Source organism: Elgaria multicarinata, chromosome 23 (assembly GCF_023053635.1).
Source record: "Elgaria multicarinata webbii isolate HBS135686 ecotype San Diego chromosome 23, rElgMul1.1.pri, whole genome shotgun sequence".
Lineage (NCBI taxonomy): Eukaryota > Metazoa > Chordata > Lepidosauria > Squamata > Anguidae > Elgaria > Elgaria multicarinata.
In genome coordinates, this window is record NC_086193.1 from 6,428,618 (window position 1) to 6,452,679 (window position 24,062).

Below are 24,062 nucleotides of genomic sequence, written 5' to 3' on the forward strand. Positions count from 1 at the left end.
CCTGCACACGGGGAGGATCGAGAAGAGATCCTGGCCCTCCTCTGTGTGACAACCTTTTAAGTATTTGAAGAGTGCTGTCATGTCTCCCCTCAATCTTCTCTTCTCCAGGCTAAACAGGCCCATTTCTTTCAGCCTCTCTTCATAGGGCTTTGTTTCCGGACCCCTGATCATCCTGGCTGCCCTCCTCTGAACCCTGGAATCTCCTGGCCCTGCTTCTCTTCCTCCTCGCTGTTCCTCCTTGTTCGCCTGCCGCCAAGCATGTAAGCAGCAACAAGAATGAGGAGATTGGGTTCCAAAGGAGAGGGAAGCAGTGGCGACTATATTGAGGAAGTGGTAGATAAGAACAGATAAGAACACAGGAAGAGGCATGCTGGATCAGACCAGGAAGCCATTCAGTTTACCTGCTGGTGGCGACAGAATGAATGCGACTGCGGTTTCGTAAGAAACATCCAGAAGGTTTAAAATGTATAATGACTTCAAATTAATGACTTCAGGTGGCTACTAGGAGCAGGGCCTTCTCCGCTGTGGCACCCCGGCTGTGGAATGAGCTCCCCAGAGAGGTCCGCCTGGCGCCTACACTGTACTCCTTTCGTCGCCAGCTGAAGACCTTTTTATTCTCTCAGTATTTTAACACTTAATTTTAAATTTTACTGTTTTAACTCTGTATTTTAATCTTATATCAATTTTGCTGCGTGGTTTTATCCCGGTTGTGCTTTTTCTACTGTATTTTTCGTATTTGTGCTTTTAAACCTGTCGGTTGTTTTATGATGGTTTTAATTTTTGTGAACCGCCCAGAGAGCTTCGGCTATTGGGCGGTATAAAAAATGTAATAAATAAATAAATAAATAAATAAATAGGAATTTATTTTGTTGTACAGCTCCTGACGAAGGATCTCCGGATCCGAAACGTTGAGCGTTGTACAAGTTTGGTTGAAGGGTTTTTGGGTTTTTTTTTTGAACATTTTTACATTTCAGATAAAAATAAAGAAATTTCTTTTGACGTTTCTTAGCACCAGAGCTAGTAGCACCGTAGTTTGTGGCCACAGAGGTACTAGTCCCTCTATGGTCACAAACTACGGTGGCCATAGAGATACTAATCAGCAGGAGCCGCGAGATATCTTAAAATCGTGCAGCCTACTTCCGGTCATTTCTGTCAGTGACACCAGAAGCTGCCAGAAGAAAGAGACTGGTGGGAGTCTTTTCTGGGTGTCGGGCTGTGTAGTGCGTACCCAGAAAACTCCGAATCGCCTCGGAGGGCCCGAATCTCGCCTCGAGGGTGTCTGAGGCAGGTCGGACACCCCCGAAGCGGATCGGGGCTGCTTCAGGGGCTCCGGATCAACCTCTGAGGCGGATTGGGGAGTGGCTGCACAGCCCTCCTGGATACCCTTCTCCCTGCCTTGCTGTTGGGAGTTGAGGTTTTCTTTTTCGTTTTGGTCTTCTCAGAAGTTTATTGAGCTGCTCTGTTCAGCTCAGTGGGTCTCGCGTTTTGCAGAACTGGATTAAATGTAAAGAGGGAGCACGTTTCCAGCAGCCCTGGGTTGATCCCTCAGGAGGACACCCTGCCGTAGCATTGTCCATTAGGGTGTCCCATTTCTTATATCCTGTTCACGGTAGGCCGTTTGCCAGGGAGAGGAAAGGAAGAAAAGTTAATTCCAAATGAATCCCTGTGCACGTTTGAAGAGGATAATATGTGTGTGAGTTGTTGGGCGAGGACGGGGGCAGGTAGGGAGAGGCACAGCCTCTGCTACCCAAAGCCTTTGAAACACCTTCAACCACAGCTATGCTTAATGGCTGGTGCCGTGTGCCAACAGTGCCAGAGGGGAAGGAAAAGGAATTCCATTGGCCAGTAGCCATCATGCTAAGAACACCAGCCAATTGTATCTTAAGCAGCAGCCGTGCTGATCCGGCCAAGCAGGGACAGGAGTAGGGGCGGGGTGACTCCCGGGTGGGGGGGGGGGAGGGGAGGAGACCGGGCTTAGATTCAGCCTCCAAACTTGCTTCCTGCCAAAGTTCTCTGGGTGTTGTTGCTGCTTTTCCAGAGGCATTAAACCACAGAGGGCGCTGGGAAGGTGCCAGGCGGTATCCTGGCAGGAACGGCCCAGGAAGGCATTCGGAACCAGGGCCAAGGTAGAGAGAGCACAATCTGGGACAAGAAGGGTCTCTAATTTGGGAAGCGAAGGGCTCCAGTTGTTTTTCTTCAAAGGCTTTTAGACAAACACATGCTAATTAGGTCTAGCAGCAGCTCCTCCTCCTCCTCGAATCATAGAATAGTAGAGTTGGAAGGGGCCTATAAGGCCATCAAGTCCAACCCCCTGCTCAAATGCTGGGGCAGGGGGACACTGCGTGTCCATACATCACGATAAACTCTTGTTTAAGAGTTTAAATAAGCCCCACCCTCACCCCCACCCCAATGCTCTGGAGTGGGTGGAACGGCCTGCCGGAGGAGACTCCTCAACTTAACCGTCTTTATAGCATTTAAGAAAGCTGTAAAGACTGATCTCTTCTGGCAGGCCTATCCAGTGGAATTTTAGGATGTTTTAAAAATGTTTTTAGGATGTTTTTTTAGGAAGTTTTTAACAATGCATATTATGTTTGAATTATTATGTATTTTATCATTGATTGTTGTTCCCTGCCTCGATCAGAATGGCATCACAGCACCATGTACATTGATGGTGCTACATAAATAATAATAATAATAACAAGAAATAATTTATGATGATGATGATGATGGCCAGCCAGTTCTCTTCACGATGACCAGAGGACAGTGCCGCTGACTCACCTGCGCCTGATAGATGCTGCCAGGATCCCGTGGTCCTAGTCCCACGAAGCGGTTCGCAGGGGGCGTGCCTGGGGCGGAGTAGGCTGTGGGGAGCCGGGGTTGGAGGGTAGGCAGAGGGGAGAGTGGATGGAAAAGGGAAGAAAGGAAGGAAAAACAGCACTATTTAAAAAATGCAATCCAGACACTGCCCTGGCCACAAATTTCCACCCCATCATGCCCCACAGTAAATGTCCACCGCCCCTTCCTTTGTGATCCTGTCTTCTCAGCTTTCCTCTGCAGTCTGAATTGCACAGACTGAAATCCCAGAAGGACCAAGGCCCTCCAACCCCCTTGTCAAGAGGACCATCTCCATAGACTGTCCCAAACTGGTCATGCAGCCTCAGACTAGCTCTGGCCAAAGGAGGGAATTGGGGTACGGATGCTCGAGAAATCCGTTTGGTGGGTGGAGTTTGACGAGTTTCGCCCCCTCCGGACTTCGTTCCGGTTCCCACTGCAGTCTCCCAACTCAGTCGGCAGCAAGTCTGGCCCGTTTGTGGCTTTGACGGGCATTTCGTACATTTCGTTTGCAGGTTCTGCAAATTTCTGAGCCATTTGCGCAAAACCGCTCCGAAATTCGCGCAAACCGCTCCAAAATTCGCGCAAATTGCAGGACTTGCAAAAGAAAAGGCGCAAAAAAAAAAGTTCTGGGGAGTTTGGGGGAAAGCCCTCAGCTCAGCTCACAAATGCAAATCAAGTCAGACACCCCACAGAACGCTGTTGAGCAGAGGGTTGGACTAGATGACTTCTTAGGTTCCTTCCAACTATATGTTCCTCTGACTCTACATCTGGGGTGTCCATCCTCTTTCAACGTAAGGGCCAAATTCCAGCACGTTCCACTATAAAGTTCTCTCACTGCCAGTAACTAACCCTTACACACAGTCTGAATGTCTGTTACAAATCAAAAGCGTTGTACACAGAAGGTCCCAATTCCCAACGCCTCCACGTATTTATTTATTCCACCTTTCAGCCACAGGAACAGTAATCAAGTCTAACAAAACCACCTGGATTAAAAAATAAACTTTAAAAGGATCGCTCAACTAGCGGCACTGAGAAAGTCCTCCCAGAGATCCCCATGGCCACAGACCACAACCTTCCCATATGATCGCAGGAACCATGTCTGAATTTACAAAAGGAATCCATTTCCACTGCTAAGTGGATCACTATATCTTTGGCTCATTCCTGCATGCAGAAGGACCCTGTTTGCAACGCTCTCTACAGGAGAGGTAGAAATTTATTTTTATTTTTTTAAAAAAACAGAGTTTAGAACTCGCTCCCCGCTCAGCTCCAATGGACAGTGGCCCTGCTAGGATTGCAGGAGGAACAGGGAAAGACGTCTCCTGGACCATCCAGGGGTTAAATAGGGTGACCCTATGAAAAGGAAAACAGGGCTCCTGCATCTTTAACAGTTGTATTGAAAGGAAATTTCAGCAGGTGTCATTTGTATATATGGAGAATCTGGTGAAATTCCCTTTTCATCACAACCGTTAAAGCTGCCCTCTTTTAAACCTGGTCACTCTAGTATAGCTCCTGCAGCTTTAACTGTTGTGATGCAGAGGGAATTCACCAGGTTCTCCATATATACAAACGACACCTGCTGAAATTCCCTTTTCTATGCAACTGTTAAAGATACAGGAGCCCTGTCCTCCTTTCCATAGGGTCACCCTAGGTTAAAGGAACAGGTGCCACCAATGGCTATTCATGAAACGCCTTTTCTTCTATCACCCCCAGACTGTGGAACGGCCTGCCGGAGGAGATTCGTAAAATTAACTCTCTCTCTCTGAATTTAAGACAGCTTTAAAGACTAGACTTTTCCGGCAGGCCTATCCTGATGAATGTGAAATCAAGAACTTTTAAGATGTGTTGATTTGTTTTACTAATGTTGTTCCCTGCCTCGATCCAAAGGGAGAGACGGGTAAGAAATAAAATTATTATTATTATTATTATTATTATTATTATTATTATTATTATTATTATTATCGAGGGTTGCCCAACAAGCAATTCAATGCCCTCCTTCAGCTCACCACCTTGTTCTGACCCTGAAAAAACTGATTTCTCTCTTCTTTCCTTCCTTCCCCGGTTTGCCTTATCTTTTTAGTCAGCAAGCCTGATGGAAGAGCCTGGATTTCTTTTTGACCGAGCTGAGCCACTTTGAGACATAAGAACTGTCTAACAGTGGGATAAAAGTGCAATAAATAAAATAGCAACTGAGATTTTGAAAGTATCAGAAAGCCCACCCACTTTTTTTAAAACCAACACATTTATTCTGTGCAGCGATGAGAACTAGCAACTTGCACGTGCATTAAAGCGGATGTTTCTCAAGCACCAGAAACTAGATCTGGTGGGCTATCAACATTGCTTCCAACTTCCCCTTGAAGTTTTATATACTGTGTTCTCCTCTCATTATCTTTTAAATGCAGTGTTATTATCACACACACACACACACACACACAGAGAGAGAGAGAGAGAGTTGCAAATAATAATATCAGAAGAGCCCTGATGCTGGATCAGACCAAGGGTCCATCTAGTCCAGCACTCTGTTCACACAGTGGCCAACCAGCCATCGGCAACAGCACCCTCCCACCCATGTTCCCCAGCAACTGGTGCACACAGGCTTACTGCTTCGAATACTGGAGATACCACACAATCATCAGGGCTAGTAGCCATGGATCGCCTTCGCCTCCAGGAATTGATCCGACCCCCTTTTAAAGCCATCCAGATGGGTGGCCATCACTACATCTTGTGGCAGTGAGTTCCACAATTTAACTATGCGCTGTGTGAAGAAGTCCTTCCTTTTCTTTGCCCTGAATCTCCCACCCATCAGCTTCATGGGAGGTACACATAGGTACACATAATAAGCAGCAGGATTTGTCCTAGGGTAGGGAGACGCTTAAACTAACCTCTCTCTGTTGCTACCTGTTCAACCCCAGGTTGCTGGGATGTCCCTCAACATCCCATATGCAAGCCACAAAGAACTGGGAGGAAGAGGAAGTTGGAGACAGAAGTTGAGTTCGGACGACACGCTAAACAGCTGAGGGGGGGTGGGTAATAGGAACAGAACGGGAAAGGCTGAGTGTCGACCGAACTCAGCCTTTCAACAGAACCTTAGCTGCTCTGCAACTAGAGATAACTTCCTTGCTAAAATAAATTCCTGCTAACTGCACTCTCCCGCGCTGAAACCCCTGGACCTGTTAAGACAAAACAGAATTTCATGCTAGCAACAACTGATTGGTTAAAAGAAGGCATATTGTGAGAGACTTCAGCTGCTCAGCAAGTTGGGTAAAGCAAAATAAACTTTGCTAAACCCATTAAAACAAAGCTGAGCTCCCCTGCAATATAATGAAAAGGAGACAGGTTCACTTCCAGTCTGTGAAGACTCAGAATCCACAGTGGCCTGGTTCAGACAACACGCTAAACCATGCTGCTTAACCACAAAATGGTTTAGCGTGTTGTCTGAACCAGGTCAATATGAATTAAGTAAAGGTTGCCAATTCCTCAGCCTGAAAACATAACACTGGCCGCGTTCAGAAGACACCTTAAACCATGGCTTTAACCACGGTGGTTAAGCCAGAAAGCCGAGCTGTGTTCAGAAGACACCTTAAACCACAGCTTTAACCATGGTGAATAAAGCCTTATTCAATGCGGTTAAAGCCGTGGTTTAAGGTGTCTTCTGAACATGGCCTGGCTTTCTGGCTTAACCACCATGGTTAAAGCCATGGTTTAAGGTGTCTTCTGAACACGGCCTGGATTTCTGGCTTAACCACCATGGTGAAAGCCATGGTTTATGGTGTCTTCTGAACACGGCCTGGCTTTCTGGCTTAACCACTATGGTTAAAGCCGTAGGTTACGGTGTCTTCTGAACACGGCCTGGCTTTCTGGCTTAACCACTATGGTTAAAGCCATGGTTTAAGGTGTCTTCTGAACACGACCTGGCTTTCTGGCTTAACCACCATGGTTAAAGCCATGGGTTACGGTGTCTTCTGAACATGGCCTGGCTTTCTGGCTTAACCACCATGGTTAAAGCCGTGGTTTAAGGTGTCTTCTGAACATGGCCTGGCTTTCTGGCTAAACAACCATGGTTAAAACCATGGTTTAAGGTGTCTTCTGAACACGGCCTGGCTTTGTGGCTAAACAACCATGGTTAAAGCCGTGGTTTAAGGTGTCTTCTGAACGGGCCCACAGGTTCGTTTGTGCAAAAGGCATGTGAGAGTTTTTGATGCTAATCCTAAGGCGCTATTTAGTTGCTAACTGGTGTATATTATTATTATTATTATTATTATTATTATTATTATTATTATTATTCTACTACTACTACTACTACTACTACTACTACTACTACTACTACAACAACCAATTACATGGATGCTTCTTTGGAACTTTATTTATTTCTATCTATCCATGATTTAAAACCAGCCATTTTCCTGGCTATTTAAACGAATTATTTAAACAGCCTCAGTTTAAAGCCATGCACCCTGCTGCCATCTCATCCCTAAAATCCCCTCACCAAAAGTTCTCACGCCCGTCCCCCTCATGCATACACACAGACGTCAGCAGCTCTGCAGGGCAGCCTGAGTAAATATAGCTAGAGAGGGGTGGGGGGAATTGGCGATGGATGGCAAACAGGTGGGCAAGGCTAGGCCAGGCGGTTTGGGAGCGGGTGGGTGGGTGGGTGTGGGGTGGTGGGTGGGTGGGTGGGTGAGTGAGTGGGCAAGCTTGCTTACTGGGAGACGTCGGCGAGGTGGTCCCTCCCTCGGAAGTTGTCGTGGTAGATTTGGTGTCAGGTGAGATTGCCAGGCGGGGCAAACCCGGAGGTGGCGGCGCGAGCATCTGGGTGGAAAGGTAGTGCCCGGGTACCTTCACTTGACCACCTCCATTTAACTAGGGATACAACATACATAAAAAAAACATAGAGCAAGCTGTTAGCACCGCCCACAGGAATTGCCTGCCTGTCTGCCCGGGGGAACCTCCACCCTCAATACAGGATGTCGGGCGGGCTTCACTGGAGACTATGGGAATCGTGGCCAGCTCACCTGCCACTGGTCATGGGGGTCCCATCAAACTATCATGGCCAAGAGCCATGCATAGGGCCTTCCGGGGTGCAATGTGCCTCATTCTGATCCCAGCCCCACCCGCAATTCTATCTCAGCCCTACAGGGTCCTCATTCGGACGCTGACTTCAAGCCACGCCACCCCTACACGGAAACAGTTTATATAAATAAATAATAATAATAATAATAATAATAATAATAATAATAATAATAATCATCCTGCTGCTTCTTGTGCCGGCGTGCGTGATTCTTTAAAACGGCTGTGGGAAATGTACGTTTCTTTTATGCACAGCTAAATTAGACCCCAACGTTGGGGGAGGCCGGGCAGAGATAAGCAAGATGTAAAACATATCTGAAACAATTAAAAAAGATGCCTGTGTGTGTGTGTGTGTGTGTGTTTAATGTAAGTACCATTACAGTGCAAATTCATGCATATTTATTCAGAAGTGTGCTCTGCTTTGCTCAATGGGGCCTATTCCTAGCTAACTGTGTTTAGGATTACGCTTGATCTTAGCCAAAAGGCCGAGAAGTTTCTGTTGGAAGAGTAACTTTGGCTGTTGCTAAATTTCTTACAGTGGCGGCCAGGATTAGAGCTCTCTGTGTATTAGACAAAAGTTGATAATAGCTCTAACTGTATGATTTCATGTTTGATTCTTGTTTTTTCATGGATCTATGGATCACAATAAAGTAGTATGGTATGGTTTAGGATTGCAGCCTTACTTTGGTTGATTTTTTAATTTTTTATATTTCATAGAATCATAGAATAGCAAAGTTGGAAGGGGCCTACAAGGCCATCTAGTCCAACCCCCTGCTCAATGCAGGAATCCACCCTAAAGCATCCCTGACAGATGGTTGTCCAGCTGCCTTATTTCTATACCGCCCAATAGCCGGAGCTCTCTGGGTGGTTCACAAAAATTAAAAACATTCAAAGTACATACAACAGTACTTTAGTAGCAGGAATAATTTAAATTTAGGGATATTGGGCCTGTTCAGACGACACTTTACGCTCTGGGGTTAGCACTAACTACAAGCTGTCCTGTCGCACACAACACTTTAAGCCAAGGTTAGAGCCGCTAACCCTGCTGCAGACGGTCCGACTGGGGTTAGTGAGTGAGCAGGGCTTAGAAAAACGCATCGTGCAAGACACCTTAAAGTAAACCCTGCCGCTTAACGAAAAGCCTTAACCAGCAGGGTTTAAGGTGTCTTGAGTTTATTCTGTTTTCCAGCTTTTAAAAACGTCGTTTCTAACAGCATTTTCAAACAGCTCATTCTAGGTGTAATTATCTCTACGCTAATGATTTTTTTTTTTTAAAGGATCATCAGTAGAGGAAGAGTGGGTTGGAGTTGCAAATGTCTGAAAGGGATCAAGGATACCACGGAAGAGCTGGGCATTAAATTGCCCCATTTTCAATGCACTAAAACCAGTTCACACATTCAAATGGCAGCAGTCTGTGTTCTGCACTGCCGTGCCTTTGTCAAAGAACTGCAGTTATTCCTAGGTCTCAGGTGAGGATATGTACATGAGAAACTTGGGTCGTTTCTACACCTGCCTTTTCCCCCGGGATCGTCTTTGGATCATCCCTGTGCATCCAAATGACACACAGGGGAATCCCAGGAGCAGGCAGGTACGACCCCTCCATTTTCCTGGGATAATCCTTAGGGCCCTAGATCATAGAATCATAGACTAGTAGAGTTGGAAGGGGCCTACAAGGCCATCAAGTCCAACCCCCTGCTCAATGCAGGAATTCACCTTAAGGCATCCCTGACAGATGGTTGTCCAGCTGCCTCTTGAAGGCCTCCAGTGTGGGAGAGCCCACCACCTCCCCAGGTCACTGGTTCCATTGTCGTACTGCTCTAACAGTCAGGAAGTTTTTCCTGATGTCCAGCCAGAATCTGGCTTCCTGTAACTTGAGCCCGTTATTCCGTGTTCTGCACTCTGGGAGGATCGAGAAGAGATCCTGGCCTTCCTCTGTGTGATAACCTTTCAAGTATTTGAAGACTGCTATCATATCTCCCCTCAATCTAGACAGACACTTTACCAAAGTGTACAGTTTTTAAAAAGTGCACATATAACAAAGAAAGCTGCAATGTGTGGAACGGCCTTTACAGACAGACAAGAGTTAAGAGAGAATTGAAAGTGGCACGATAAAGGAATTTTCCCCGTGGTACAGTCACATTTCTATTCTCCTACTAGCTCCTCTGCTCAATTCTGTAAACTTTGGAAGTGCTACAAAATCCAGTGAACAGGCAGTGCTATGAACAGATTCCCTCCAGTCTATGCCTTTATTGTTTCAGTATTTTACTCCGTGCTGTGTTCTGCTCCGCCATAACTCTGGTTTAACCAATCGACTTCGCAAAATTATCTCCGGAATTGGAGATTAAACGTGATAAAATTTCATTCGCATCCCTCCTCCCATGTGCAACATGGATAAAACACTGCAGAAAACGCAATCTCAAAGAGACTGTCGGCTTTTTAGCGATCCGCGCCAGCAAAACACAGCACGAAAAGGATCTTGGATGTAACCATATATACAATCATATCAAGGTGTTTCCTTGTAGTGTTTATCCATTTACATGTGAAAGTTATTTAAGGCACTGAAAGCTGCCGTGAATTTACGGACGCCAGGCGAAGACCTTTTGATTCTCCCAGTATTTTAACAGTTTATAAATTTAAGTTTAACTTTGCCGCTTTAAATTTGTATTTTAAAATTGCATTTCTGCACTGCTGCTGATTTTACCCTGGTTGTGTTTTTATATTGTATTATACATCAAGTTTTTATGATGTAGAATACAATATAAGTATAATACAGTATAATCCATCTCTGTCACTTGAGGCCCATTTGGCCTTGGTGCTACGGAGTGCCTTTTACCAACTTTGGTTGGTGGCCCAGCTACGCCCCTATCTGGACACGGATAACCTGTCTGCAGTTGTCTATACTCTAGTGTGGGAGAGCCCACCACCTCCCTAGGGAACTGGTTCCATTGTTGTACTGCTCTAACAGTCAGGACGTTTTTCCTGATGTCCAGCTGGAATCGGGCTTCCTTTAACTTGAACCCGTTATTCCGTGTCTTGCACTCTGGGAGGATCGAGAAGAGATCCTGGCCCTCCTCTGTGTGCCAATTTTTTAAGTCTTTGAAGAGTGCTCTCATGCCTCCCCTCCATCTTCTCTTCTCCAGGCTAAACATGCCCAGTTCTTTCAATCTCTCTTCATAGGGCTTTGTTTCCAGACCTGGTTGCCCTCCTCTGAACACGCTCCAGCTTGTCTGCGTCCTTCTTGAATTGTGGAGCCCAGAACTGGACGCAATACTCTAGATGAGGCCTAACCAGGGCCGTTTTGCTTTGGAGACAAGACTGGGTAATTCGGAATGCCGAACTCTGGAGAGGAATCGGGTGAGCAGAATTTCGGAAACATCCGCAGTGCGCAAACTACACTCAGCGTTGCCTGACGTCACGCCACCTTCAGCCCTATCTCCAGCCCAACTCTTTAGCTTCAGGGGAGAGAGGTGGCATGGAAAAATAACCGCCAGTATTAGAAAGCAAGGCGATCTTCCAAATGCACCGGGTGCGTGTGAGTGAGAGAGGTGGGCATGAACACAGCAACTTCCACCAGCTGCACCGCAGGTAGCCAGTGAATTAGTAGGCCTTTGATGGTACCACCTGCCAGGACAGGCAACCAACCGCGGTGCATGAGAGGAGAAGCAAGCTGTACATCAAACAGCAGAGCTCTCTGTGTACATAGGGCGGCTGGTCAGGGGGAAATTATGGCCAGCCGGGATGGATCTGATTAGGAACCCAGTGGAACTACCAAACATCAAAGCATTTGGAACTCTCAAACCCTGGCTCTGCCTCCTATCCTGTCCCAGCAACTTTCAACATGTCTTTTCCCCCCGTGACACTGGACTCATCTCCACCAAGCAGGATATACCACTATGAAAGCTATATAAGAGGCAGGAGCCACACGACGGCTTTATAGCAGTATTGAAGTGCGCTGACAACTCTAGGGGCCCATGGACACACACAGCACTTTAAGTTAGGGTGACCATATGAAAAGGAGGACAGGGCTCCTGTATCTTTAACAGTTGCATAGAAAAGGGAATTTCAGCAGGTGACATTTGTGTATATATGGAGAATCTGGTGAAATTCCCTCTTCATCACCACAGTTAAAGCTGCAGGAGCTATACTAGAGTGACCAGATTTAAAGGAGGGCAGGGCACCTGCAGCTTTAAGTGTTGTGATGAAGAGGAAATTTCACCAGGTTCCCCTTATATACAATGACACCTGCTGAAATTCCCTTTTCAATACAACTGTTAAAGATACAGGAGCCCTGTCCTCCTTTTCATAGGGTCACCCTATTTAAGTCCACGGGCCGACGTGTGGATAGGGTCATTGTCCAATAACATTTGGAACAATAACTTCCATAATAATGTAAATGTTGTGATGGTCGTGCAGGGGATCGTGCACAACAGTGAAAGCTGCAGGAGCCCTGCCCTCTTTTAAATCTGGTCACTCTAGCATAGCTCCTGCAGCTTGAACTGTTGTGATGAAGAGGGAATTTCACCAGGTTCTCCATATATACCAATGACACCTGCTGAAATTCCCTTCTCTATGCAACTGTTAAAGATACAGGAGCCCTGTCCTCCTTTTCATAGGGTCATCCTACAATTAAAGATACAGGAGCCCAGTCCTCCTTTTCATAGGGTCATCCTACAATTAAAGATACAGGAGCCCTGTCCTCCTTTTCATAGGGTCATCCTACAATTAAAGATACAGGAGCCCTGTCCTCCTTTTCATAGGGTCATCCTACAATTAAAGATACAGGAGCCCTGTCCTCCTTTTCATAGGGTCACCCTACAATTAAAGATACAGGAGCCCTGTCCTCCTTTTCATAGGGTCACCCTACAATTAAAGATACAGGAGCCCTGTCCTCCTTTTCATAGGGTCATCCTACAATTAAAGATACAGGAGCCCTGTCCTCCTTTTCATAGGGTCATCCTACAATTAAGGATACAGGAGCCCTGTCCTCCTTTTCATAGGGTCATCCTACAATTAAGGATACAGGAGCCCTGTCCTCCTTTTCATAGGGTCATCCTACAATTAAAGATACAGGAGCCCTGTCCTCCTTTTCATAGGGTCACCTTAGTTAATGGAATGTATTAAGGTTAATGCATTCCGTGAACCATTTTTTGGTTAAGCAAGCATAGTTTAGCGTGTTGTCTGAAAGGGGCGACACAGGTTGCAATAGTAAGACCTCCCCGATTCCACTTTGGCACTCATAAGTCCAGTCCTACTTCAGATATTTGGCTCTACCCCCCCCCCCCCCCGCCACACACACACACACACACACACACACACACCTCCCTTCTGGAGCACCTGCCCAAATAAACATCCCTTATACACATACAAGTGATGGGCCGTGATTATCTGTATTCTGAGGATCAACAGATTCTGGGCTGGATGGAAAGCCTGCCCGTGCTGTTTTGAACTCCACTCACGCCCACAAAAGCAGAGAAGGGCATTTTGGCTATTGGGGAAAGGGGTTTCAAGGGCAGAGGAGGCAAAACTCACGCGTTTTGTTGTGACTCCTTGGGTGGACTGCTCTCGTTTTGATTGACCAGCCCTGCCCTGGAACAAAGTTATACCAAAAGTAGTGTTGTTCCGGGGCACTGCTGGAAAAAATCCCGGATACTGGCAGCCAGAGGAAATGCACAAGAACACTGGTGAGTCACTGACTAGGGTGACCATATGCAAAGGAGGACAGGGCTCCTGTATCTTTAACAGTGGCATAGAAAAGGGAATTTCAGCAGGTGTCGTTTGTGTCAATGGAGAACCTGGTGAAATTCCCTCTTCGTCACAACCGTTAAAGCTGCCCTCTTTTAAATCTGATCACTTTAGTATAGCTCCTGCAGCTTTAACTGGTGTGATGAAGAGGGGATTTCACCAGGTTCCCCATATATACAAATGACACCTGCTGAAATTCCCTTTTCTATGCCACTGTTAAAGATACAGGAGCCCTGTCCTCCTTTTCATAGGGTCACCCTAACCACTGGTGAGTGCTACCCAAAACTAATAAATTTGCCCCACCCTAGCCCAAAAGAGGGAAAGCAATTTATCCCCCTCTTTCGCCATCAACGCCCCAAGGATCGTTCAAGAACTTTTGGCCCAGTGCCAGGTCAAGACTTTTCTCTTCTCCCAGGCGTCTAACAGCATATGCTGTGTTTTTTTTTAACTGACCCCAGGATAGTTGTTTTTAAACAGATATTGTCTGTTTTCGTTTGTACTTTATCCTTTTATGGTTTTAAATTTTGTATATTTCTTTTTAATGTTCCCTGTTTTTAACTTTTGTAAACCGCCCAGAGAGCTTCGGCTATGGGGCGGTATATAAATGTAAATAATAATAATAATAATAATAATAATAATAATAATAATAATAATAATAATAATAGCTTCAGCATGTTATTTAGAAAGTTTACAATAAAAACAGCCCAATGTTTTAGTTTTTATTTCGGCAGAGGAAAAGCACGGAAGTCAGCAGGGTTGGGGGCACATGGGCATCTGGGAGAAGCAGCTTGACTGCCCCACTGTTTCTCCGTGCATCCCTTGGGGTCATGAGTTTGGCTGGGTAGAGGCAGCCCAGATTCGCCCGGACTCGCCCCCCTGCAGCACGCAAGGAGAGTAGGCCTTTTTGTACCCCCCTTATAGCCAGTGTGGTGTAATGGCCAGAGTACATCTGTGGAGAGACCTGGGTTCAAATCCCCCCCACACAGACATGAAGCTCAATGAAGGACGTTATTCTCTCCCAGCCTGACCTACCTCACAGGGTTGTTGTGAGAATAAAATGTTAATTTTATCTGGGCTGCCTCAAGATCCTTGAAGACAAATTAATATATTTTCAAACAACACCCATTGGACTTGCCTTTATTTGGTGGGTGGGGGTGGGTGGGGGAAGGTGCTAAAACTGTTTCAAAACTGCTGAAATAAGTGCACTGCAAGTTTCTTGGAAAATTACATTCAGAGCATCATCAGACAGGGATGGGGGAGAATCACATTTCGTTACTGTTGCTTCCCCCCCCCCCTGCTTTTGTCTCATGATACTTCCTCTTTATTCGCACTGGAAGGAAGAGGAAGTAAACAATGATCAGGTGGCCCGTTCAAACCCTGTTTTCATTGCGCTGCTTTTCCAGGAGATGGCTGCACATTTTGTTTTTTAAAAAATCGGATTTAAAGGGGTCTATTTTGCGAAGGAAAAAGGGCAAGAAGGAGCAGGAGAAGCAAGGGAGGAGGATGACGATGTCAAAAGGACCCATGAACATTCGTAAGTAGGGAGTAACGAGTGTGCAATAAAACACCTGTCTAACGACGCTCATACATTCAACATTTCACTTCTGTATAATGGGCACAATCTGGAGAAATAAGCTTGCCTAATGGTTGGAGGTCTGTCCCAACCCAAGCCAGTATACTATGGCCAAAGTCTTGGGGGCGGGGGGCAGACAGCAGCAAGTGATGGGGCAGTGGCAACCAGGCCCATTGTCAGCACCTAAGCTAGGGTGACCATATGAAAAGGAGGACTGGGCTCCTGTATCTTTAACAGTTGTATTGAAAAGGGAATTTCAGCAGGTATTATTTGTCTATATTGGGAACCTGGGGAAATTTCCTCTTTATCACCACAGTTAAAGGTGCAGGTGCCCTGCCCTCTTTTTAATCTGGTCACTCTAGTATAGCTCCTGCACCTTTAACTGTTGTGATGAAGAGGGGATTTCACCAGGTTCTCCAGATATACAAATGACACCTGCTGAAATTCCCTTTTCAATACAACTGTTAATGATACAGGAGCCCTGTCCTCCTTTTCATGTGGTCACCTTACCTAAGCTGGTATGAGCATGTTTTTAATGTTCACTGTTTTTAACTTTTGTAAACCACCCAGAGAGCTTCGGCTATGGGGCGGTATATAAATGTAATAAATAATAATAATAATAATAATAATAATAATAATAATAATAATAATAATAATCAGGAGACACAATCCTGGCAGTTCCTTACCGGTCCCGGCTGTTGACTGGACGGGTCACAGGCCAACGAGACGAGGTCTTTCAGGGGGTCCTGCGGATTCAGATGAGGCGGGTACCTTATGGCTGTGTGTGGGAAGTAGGTGGAGGCCGTCTGGGGCAGGATCGAGGTGGTGGGGAAGTGCAGCGCGGAGGAGGGGTGGGGGCTTCGGGCGATACCTGCAGGGGGCGAGAGAGACAGAGTGGAGACTAGGCGGCCTTCGTCGCCAGCGCACGCCCAGCCCCTCCTGTTCCCGGGCACCTCTGCGGAGACCACCGGGGTGGGGCAGCAGAGCAGTCCTCAAATGGCGCGTGTGCATGGCCTCCCTCCCTCCTCCCCCTTGTCTGGTTCTGTCCTGCAGCACCACCTGGTGGCCGCAGTGCACCTTGGCAGCCGCAGAGTAGTTGCAGGATCCAGGCTCATATGTGCAGGCACTCCCAGGTGGGCTCATAGAATCATAGAATCATAGAAAAGCATTGTAGGCCCCTTCCAACTAATAGAGTTGGAAGGGGCCTACAAGGCCATCGAGTCCAACCCCCTGCTCAGTGCAGGAACCCACCCTAAAGCATCCCTGACAGATGCTTGTCCAGCTGCCTCCTGAAGGCCTCTAGAGTGGGAGAGGCCACAACCTCACCAGGCAACTGATTCCATTGTCGTACTGCTCTAACCGTCAGGAAGTTTTTCCTGATGTCCAGCCGGAATCTGGCTTCCTTTAACTTGAGCCCGTTATTCCGTGTCCTGCACTCTGGGAGGATCGAGAAGAGATCCTGGCCCTCCTCTGTGTGACAATCTTTCAAGTCTTTGAAGAGTGCTCTCATGTCTCCCCTCAATCTTCTCTTCTCCAGACTAAACCTGCCCAGTTCTTTCAGTCTCTCTTCATAGGGCTTTGTTTCCAGACCCCTGATCATCCTGGTTATTTTATTACTGACTCTTTAAAAACAAACAGACCACCATTTACACTTCGAGGGCTGTGCACATCACCTGCCATAGTCAACATTTTTAAACCCATATTCTTTTATAAACCCCAGCTCCAGTTATTTGAAAAATGCAATTCCCTCCAGTCTTGCAATCTTTCCCAAACAGCTGTAGCCCTCCAGATCTCTTGGACTACATCACTCACATCACCCGCTGCTAGCAACAGCCACGCAGGTTTGATTCAGCTCTAGCTATAAGAAAAGATACTTTCCGTTTGACCTATAGTCTTGATAGTGTCAATCGCAAAGGGTGAAGACAGATGTAATATTTAAAGAGAGAGAGAGAGAGAGAAGACAGATGTAATATAAAAGAAGGGAGTGGTCATAAAGCATCCTTCAGCTACAGGAAAATTCCAGCTTCAACTCAGCGTCACAACAAAAATGATGGACCTGCATAAAAGTGAACTGGATGATAGCTCAGCTGGTGACATTCTTGCCCCTCCTCTAGTCTGTTCTCTGTCTCTCTCTCTTTTTTAGCGCTGCAAACACTGACAGGCATTTTTCTGTCCATTATTATTTCAGTCCAGCCTTATTCATTTTCTTTTAAAAAGGAGATTTTTGTTGTTTAAAGTGCACATTATTCTGGGGGCTGGGAACGTAAGGTTTCTTGGCGACACCTGCCAGTCAGTGCTGTGTGCATACAGCTGGCTTCTCTTACAAATTTGCAGAGCAAGAGTTTGACCCCCGAGAAATCGCCTCTGGAAAGGAATACATAGATTTGGGCTTGATTCTCACCAAAGGAAAGGAACCTCTCGTGCAAGCACTTGAGTCATTGCTGACTCCTAGAGGGACGCCTGCTTTCACTGACATTTTCTTGGCAGACTTTGTAGAGGGGTGGTTTGCCGTTGCCTTCCCCAGTCGTGGTTACCTTTCCCCCAGCTAGCTGGGTACTCATTTTACCGACCTCGGGAGGATGGAAGGCTGAGTCGACCCGAGCCGGCTGCCTGAGAACCAGCTTCCGCTGGGATCGAACTCAGGCCGTGGGGAGAGTTTCAGCTGCAGTAACCGCCGCTTACCACTGTGCGCCACATGATTCTCACCAAAGGTGGATCCAAACCAATCTTCTCATCTTAAGAGTTACATCTGTCTTCACACAGACACACCCCTCTGGTGTGTGTGTGGGGGGGGGGCGGCAGTGGAATCTGTGCTAGCCTTCATTGATGAAGCTTGTATATGACTTCGTAACGACTCTTAACATATTTTTCCCCAGAATCTTCCACAATTGCCATTTTCCCACCCCCAAAAATTCAAGTTTGTGTCAGAATCAGGTCTGTTCTCCCTAGTGTGGGGGAAGGGGTTTCAGGAGGCCAATCAGACTCAGAATCTAAAGAAAAAGACTAGAAATCTATCACCCAAGATAGGAAGTGGAGGAGAAGACCCCCCAAGACTCTTCAGGAGTCAAGGAGGAATCTTCACAGGAGCTTATCAGAGAGAATGCCAATGACTCAGAGCCCATCCTCCCACAATCCCTGGGAACTCAGCCTCAGCTGGAGAGGGAGAAAACTTCAGAGTTGACAGATCCCAGAGTCCACCACCATAGGGTCAAGCAGGCGGAGTTAACAGCTGGTCTGTGGCTCCAGGACTGCGCAGGTAACCTTCCCTTTTAGTTGAAAGGGCAAGTGCCTAGCTTAGTCTAATAAAGCTTAGAAGAAAGCTCCTAGCATTCACACTCCCTTCAGTGAGATTCTTAAGAGTACTCCTTACTCTCTCTCCCCCCGCCCCGCCCCCCCGGCCCGGGGACTGCAATTCTCCAGAAGGAGGAATGGCTGTTAAACGAACACTGTGCTATTTGCGTATCAACCACACTAGCAAAATTGGACTATTAGGACCCAACGAGGTGGCGGAACAGACTGTACCAATTCGGACTGCAAGTGGAAGAGAGAAAATCACATTTTTGAATGTTCCCCATTGTGAAAAGCAGCGCAGGAAGAAGTGGGCAAGAGCCACTGTCTTCCTGACGGGCTATTTTTCTACTTGCGAGGAGTCAAACAACAACGTAGAGGAGTATTAAAAATGTGACAACCCCTCCTGCCCACACACCTGAAGTGCTACAGTCCACTCTTATCTTCTCAGGGTTCTACCACCTCGTTCTCCAAAACGTGTTGACCTGGTCTAAGCCTAGAGGTCTTTCTCTCTCGGCTCTCCCCAGTGAAAGTGGGCATACCACTGTGTACAGCAATGACAGGACGGTGGTGCTGGGTGTAGCTGGTCAGCCGTGGTGACGTGTCCTGTGGAGACGGGCTGTTGAAGGGAGATTTGTCCATTTCTGTCTTTTTCACAGTTGGAGAAATGCCTGCAGAAGAGTTGGAGGAAGAGGTGTTTTAAAGAGCCATCTAAGTACACGGGTGTTGGCAATAATACGTTCTCCAAATGTCCCAAATCTTCCAACTATCCCAATTCAGTCAGCTGATATACCAACTATGCCCTTATCTGGACAGAGATAGCCTAGCTACAGAGATCCATGCTCTGATAACCTCTTGTTTGGATTACTGCAATGCGTTATACGTGGGGCTGCCTTTGAAAACAGTCCGGAAGCTTCAACTGGTACAAAATAGTGCAGTTACTAACAGGGACTGGCCGACGAGACCACATCACGCCAGTCCTTTTCCAGCTTCATTGGCTGCCAGTCCAGGTCCGGGCCCGATTCAAAGTGCTGGTATTAACATTTAAAGCCCTAAATGGCTTGGGGCCAGGCTATCTGAAGGAACGCCTCCTCCCATATGTACCTGCCCAGACCCTAAGGTCATCCTCAGGGGTCCTTCACCACGAGCCCCTGCCAAAGGAAGTGAGGCAGGTGGCTACCAGGAGCAGGGCCTTCTCTGCTGTGGCACCCCGGCTGTGGAATGAGCTCCCTAAGGAGGTTCGCTTGGCACCTACATTATATTCTTTTAGACGCCACCTTTTTATTCTCCCGGTATTTTAACAGTCTGTAAATTAATTTGAACTTGTTGTTTTAAATTTGTAACTTTGCATTGCTGCTTTTTTTATCTGGTTGAGCTTTTATAGTGTATTTTATATTATGGTTTTATACTGCTGTTTTTTTTACTTTGGATGGTTTTAATTTTTGTGAACCGCCCAGAGAGCTCCGGCTATTGGGCGGTCTAGAAATGCAATAAATAAGTAAATAAATAAATAAGAGCTACCGTGCTTTCCAGAGCCCTGACCAGCAGAAAAGGCTACCTTAGTCCCTCTTCCTGCAGGGCCTTGGAGATCTCCAGTTGTAAAGTACCCTCCGAGGGGCATGCATGCAACATGTGTGGTGTAGTGGCTAAGGTGTTGGGCTGGGAGTCGGGAGATCCGGGTTCTAGTCCCCCCCCTCGGCCATGGAAACCCACTGGGTGTCTTTGGGCCAGACACAAACTGTCAGCCCAACCCACCTCACAGGGTTGTTGTTGTGAGGATAAAATGGAAAGGAAGAGGAGGATTATGTATGCCATCTTGGGTTCATTGGAGGAAAAAAAGGTGTGATATAAATGCAAGAATAATAATAGGTGGAATCGAGGATCTGCCTTGAATTAGAAGGGAACTTCCATGGAAAGGTTTTTGGGGATTCCCGCTCCCCCATTCAGCAGGGCATCCTAACTCTCTGTGTAGCATTTTCAGGGGCGGCTGTGAGACAGAGCGGGCAAAGCAGTTGGCTTTTGTCAGAGTGGTTGATCCAGCTTCAATCTTCTCTTCTCCAGGCTAAACAGGCCCAGTTCTTTCAGTCTCTCTTCATAGGGCTTTGTTTCCAGACCCCTGATCATCTTATAATCTTATATCAATTAATCTTATATCAATTTTGCTGCGTGGTTTTATCCTGGTTGTGCTTTTGATACTGTATTTTGTATTTGTGCTTTTAACTTGTTGGTTGTTTTATCATGGTTTTAATTTTTATGAACCGCCCAGAGAGCTTCGGCTATTGGGCGGTATAAAAATGTAATAAATAAATAAATAAAATAAATAAATAAATAAATCATCCAGAGGAGGGCAGCCAGAATGATCAGGGGTGTGGAAACAAAGCCCTATGAAGTCAGATTCCGGCTGGACATCAGGAAAAACGTCCTGACTGTTAGAGCAGTACGACAATGGAACCAGTTACCTAGGGAGGTGGTGGGCTCTCCCACACTAGAAGCCTTCAAGAGGCAGCTGGACAAGCATCTGTCAGGGATGCTTGAAGGTGGATTCCGAGATTGAGCTGGGGGTTGGACTTGATGGCCTTAGAGGCCCCTTCCAACTGTACTATTCTATGACTCTATGAGACTGAAACAACTGGGCATGTTTAACCTGGAGAAGATTGAGGGGAGACATGATTGCACTCTTCAAATACTGAAAAGGTTGTCACACAGAGGAGGGCCAGGATCTCTTCTCGATCTTCCCAGAGTGCAGGACAAGGAATAACAGGCTCAAGTGACAGGAAGCCAGATTCCGGCTGGACATCAGGAAAAACATCCTGACTGTTAGAGCAGTACGACAATGGAACCAGTGACCTAGGGAGGTTGTGGGTTCTCCCACACTAGAGGCCTTCAAGAGGCAGCTGGACCACCATCTGTCAGGGATGCTTTAAGGTGGATTCCTGCATTGAGTAGGGGGTTGGACTCAATGGCCTTATAGGCCCCTTCCAACTCTACTATTCTATGATTCTATGAAATGCCTGGGAGAAGAGAAAAGTCTTGACCTGGCACTGAAAAGATGACAATGTTGGCGCCAGGCAGGCCTCATCAGGGAGATTGTTCCACAGCTGGGGGGCCACCACCGAAAAGGCCCTCTCCCTGGTTGCCATCCTCCTAGCTTCGCTCAGAGTAGGCACCTGGAGGAAGACCTTAGATGTTGAGCGTAGCGTACGGTTAGGTTCAGATCGGGAGAGGCGTTCCGTCAGGTAGTGTGGTCCCAAGCCGTGTAAGGCTGTATAGTTTAAAACCAGCACTTTGAATTGGGCTCGGAAACATACAAGCAGATGTCAGCACGTGTGGCTCGCCTCAATTGTTTTATGATCTGGAGTCATCTGCTTTCAACTTGTGGCACATTTTGGGGTGGGTTGCGTTGCCCACTGTGCCATTTGGCTTCTGGGCCTGTGTGTGCAAGACGGTTTGGAGCACGGAGCAGAGAGAGTTAATCTCGCCTGACCTCCCAATCTCAGATTTATCTGGGCCAGTTGGTTTAGGCAGGGCCACTAAAGGGTTTAGTCTTTTCTCAGACGCTCATTTAGAAGGATTTTATGGAACATCCAGTACAGGATTGAAATAAACCTCTACTCGCAAAGCATTCCGGACACGTCTCTACTCAGGCAAGGAAGGGTGGGAACTCCCTACTTGACTTTCGGAGACAGATTTCGAGGCAAAATATTCCCAGACGGGAGGCATATTGGTGATGATGATGAAGAAGAAGATGGGAATGGTGAAACTATTACTAAAAATAGCAGCTGCAATGTTTATACGATTCAAAGCAACGCTTTGGATCGGCTAAAATGGCACTGTAATTAATTAGGCATTAAGTCTGGGCAGGGGATATTCTTTTAATCCCATACAGCAGAGTTTTGCTTCCTCCCATGCCTGCATCGTCTAAAAGCATAGACAATATTGCTACAGTGTTTCTTCTACCCGTGAAAACGTAATCAATCCATTAATTGCCTCTGATTTCTTTAATTGAGTGATAGCCATAACAACATTTATAGAATATTTCCCATACATTGTCTCGGTGATCTTTACTTCCTGACTGTTTTAGCAGTACGACAATGGAACCAGTGACCTAAGGAGGTTGTGGGCTCTCCCACACTAGAGGCCTTCAAGAGGCAGCTGGACAACCATCTGTCCGGGTTGCTTTAGGGTGGATTCCCGCATTGAGCAGGGGGTTGGACTTGATGGCCTTGTAGGTCCCTTCCAACTCTGCTATTCTATGATTCTAAGTAAACTCCAGTGAATTCTCGATCCTCCCAGAGTGCAGGACACAGAATCATGGGCTCAAGTTACAGGAAGCCAGATTCCGGCTGGACATCAGGAAAAATGTCCTGACTGTTAGAGCAGTACGACAATGGAACCAGTGACCTAGGGAGGTTGTGGGCTCTCCCACACTAGAGTCATTCAAGAGGCAGCTGGACAACCATCTGTCAGGGATGCTTTAGGGTGGATTCCTGCATTGAGCAGGGGGTTGGACCCGATGGCCTTGTAGGCCCCTTCCAACTCTGCTGTTCTATGATTCTATATAAAAGGCAGGAGTCACACCAAGAAGGATATAGCACTATGAAAGCGGTATGAAAGGAGTATATGGTATGTATCTTATGGGCCCCAACAGTTGTCAGTGCACTTCAATACTGCTATAAAGCCGTAGTGTGGCTCCTGGCTTTTATATACTGCTTTCACACTGCTTTCATAGTGCAATATCCTGCGTGGTGTAGATCTGGCCGTAGTCACCTGGACGTGTGTGTGTGTGTGTGTGTGTGTGTGTGTGTGAATCAAGTAACAAGGAAGGGGAAAGGGCAAATTGAATGGACGTAACTTCACGTGCTCCAATTCTGAAATTTGTTTCAGTTACCTAGGGAGTTTGTGGCCTCCCCCACACTAGAGGCATTCAAGAGGCAGCTGGACAGCCATCAGTCAGTAATACTTTAAGGTGGATTCCTGCATTGAGCAGGGGGTTGGACTAGATGGCCTTGTAGGCCCCTTCCAACTCTGCTATTCTATGATTCCATGATTCTAAAGAGGAGTGGAACAGAGCGGAAAGCAACACCCTAAAACAATAAAGGGACAAAATGGAGAGAAATCTGCTCTTCCTCACTCTCCTGAAAAAAATAAAGTTATCATCCTAATTTGGAGGCAGACCGTTTCCCGAATGAATCACTTCAACACAATGGCTCACCCAGCATTTTAAAATATACCCCAATTTGAACATTCAAACCTAATTCGTGCAAAAATCAAGTGCTTTGCATTAATTACGACAGCTTCCAGGGACAAGACTCTGTGGGGAGACCATACTGCCAGATAAAAATGCTCTTTATATAGCAGAAACACTTGATTTCTTGAGGGTTGGGGAGGGGGGGGACCAGAGGGCAGGCTCCCATCATACACACTTACCCCCTTCCATGTCTTCTGTCCAGTTGCGACTGCTACTCGTAGGGGAGGTGGGGGACGCATAATATTCACCCCCTGGGCTGCCATCCAGGTCATCCTCCATGGAACCTGACTTATGCCGCTTACTCCTTAGATG

At 46.7% G+C, this 24,062-nt stretch overlaps 1 protein-coding gene across 4 annotated transcripts in view; it reads right to left on the reverse strand.

The window, feature by feature from the left end:
* The window catches only part of NFIC (nuclear factor I C), a 163,383-nt gene that overhangs the window by 12,162 nt on the left and 127,159 nt on the right, over nt 1-24,062 (reverse strand). For 3 of the 4 annotated variants that reach the window (XM_063147195.1, XM_063147193.1, XM_063147194.1), the window contains exons 6-10: nt 23,930-24,054; nt 19,045-19,173; nt 15,901-16,085; nt 7,536-7,692; nt 2,779-2,861 (exon numbers count right to left, since the gene is read on the reverse strand). In XM_063147195.1, coding sequence (XP_063003265.1) covers nt 2,779-2,861; nt 7,536-7,692; nt 15,901-16,085; nt 19,045-19,173; nt 23,930-24,054 — 679 coding nt within the window. The remainder of the gene's footprint in view (nt 1-2,778; nt 2,862-7,535; nt 7,693-15,900; nt 16,086-19,044; nt 19,174-23,929; nt 24,055-24,062) is intronic. The other variant, XM_063147196.1, reaches the window with a different exon arrangement.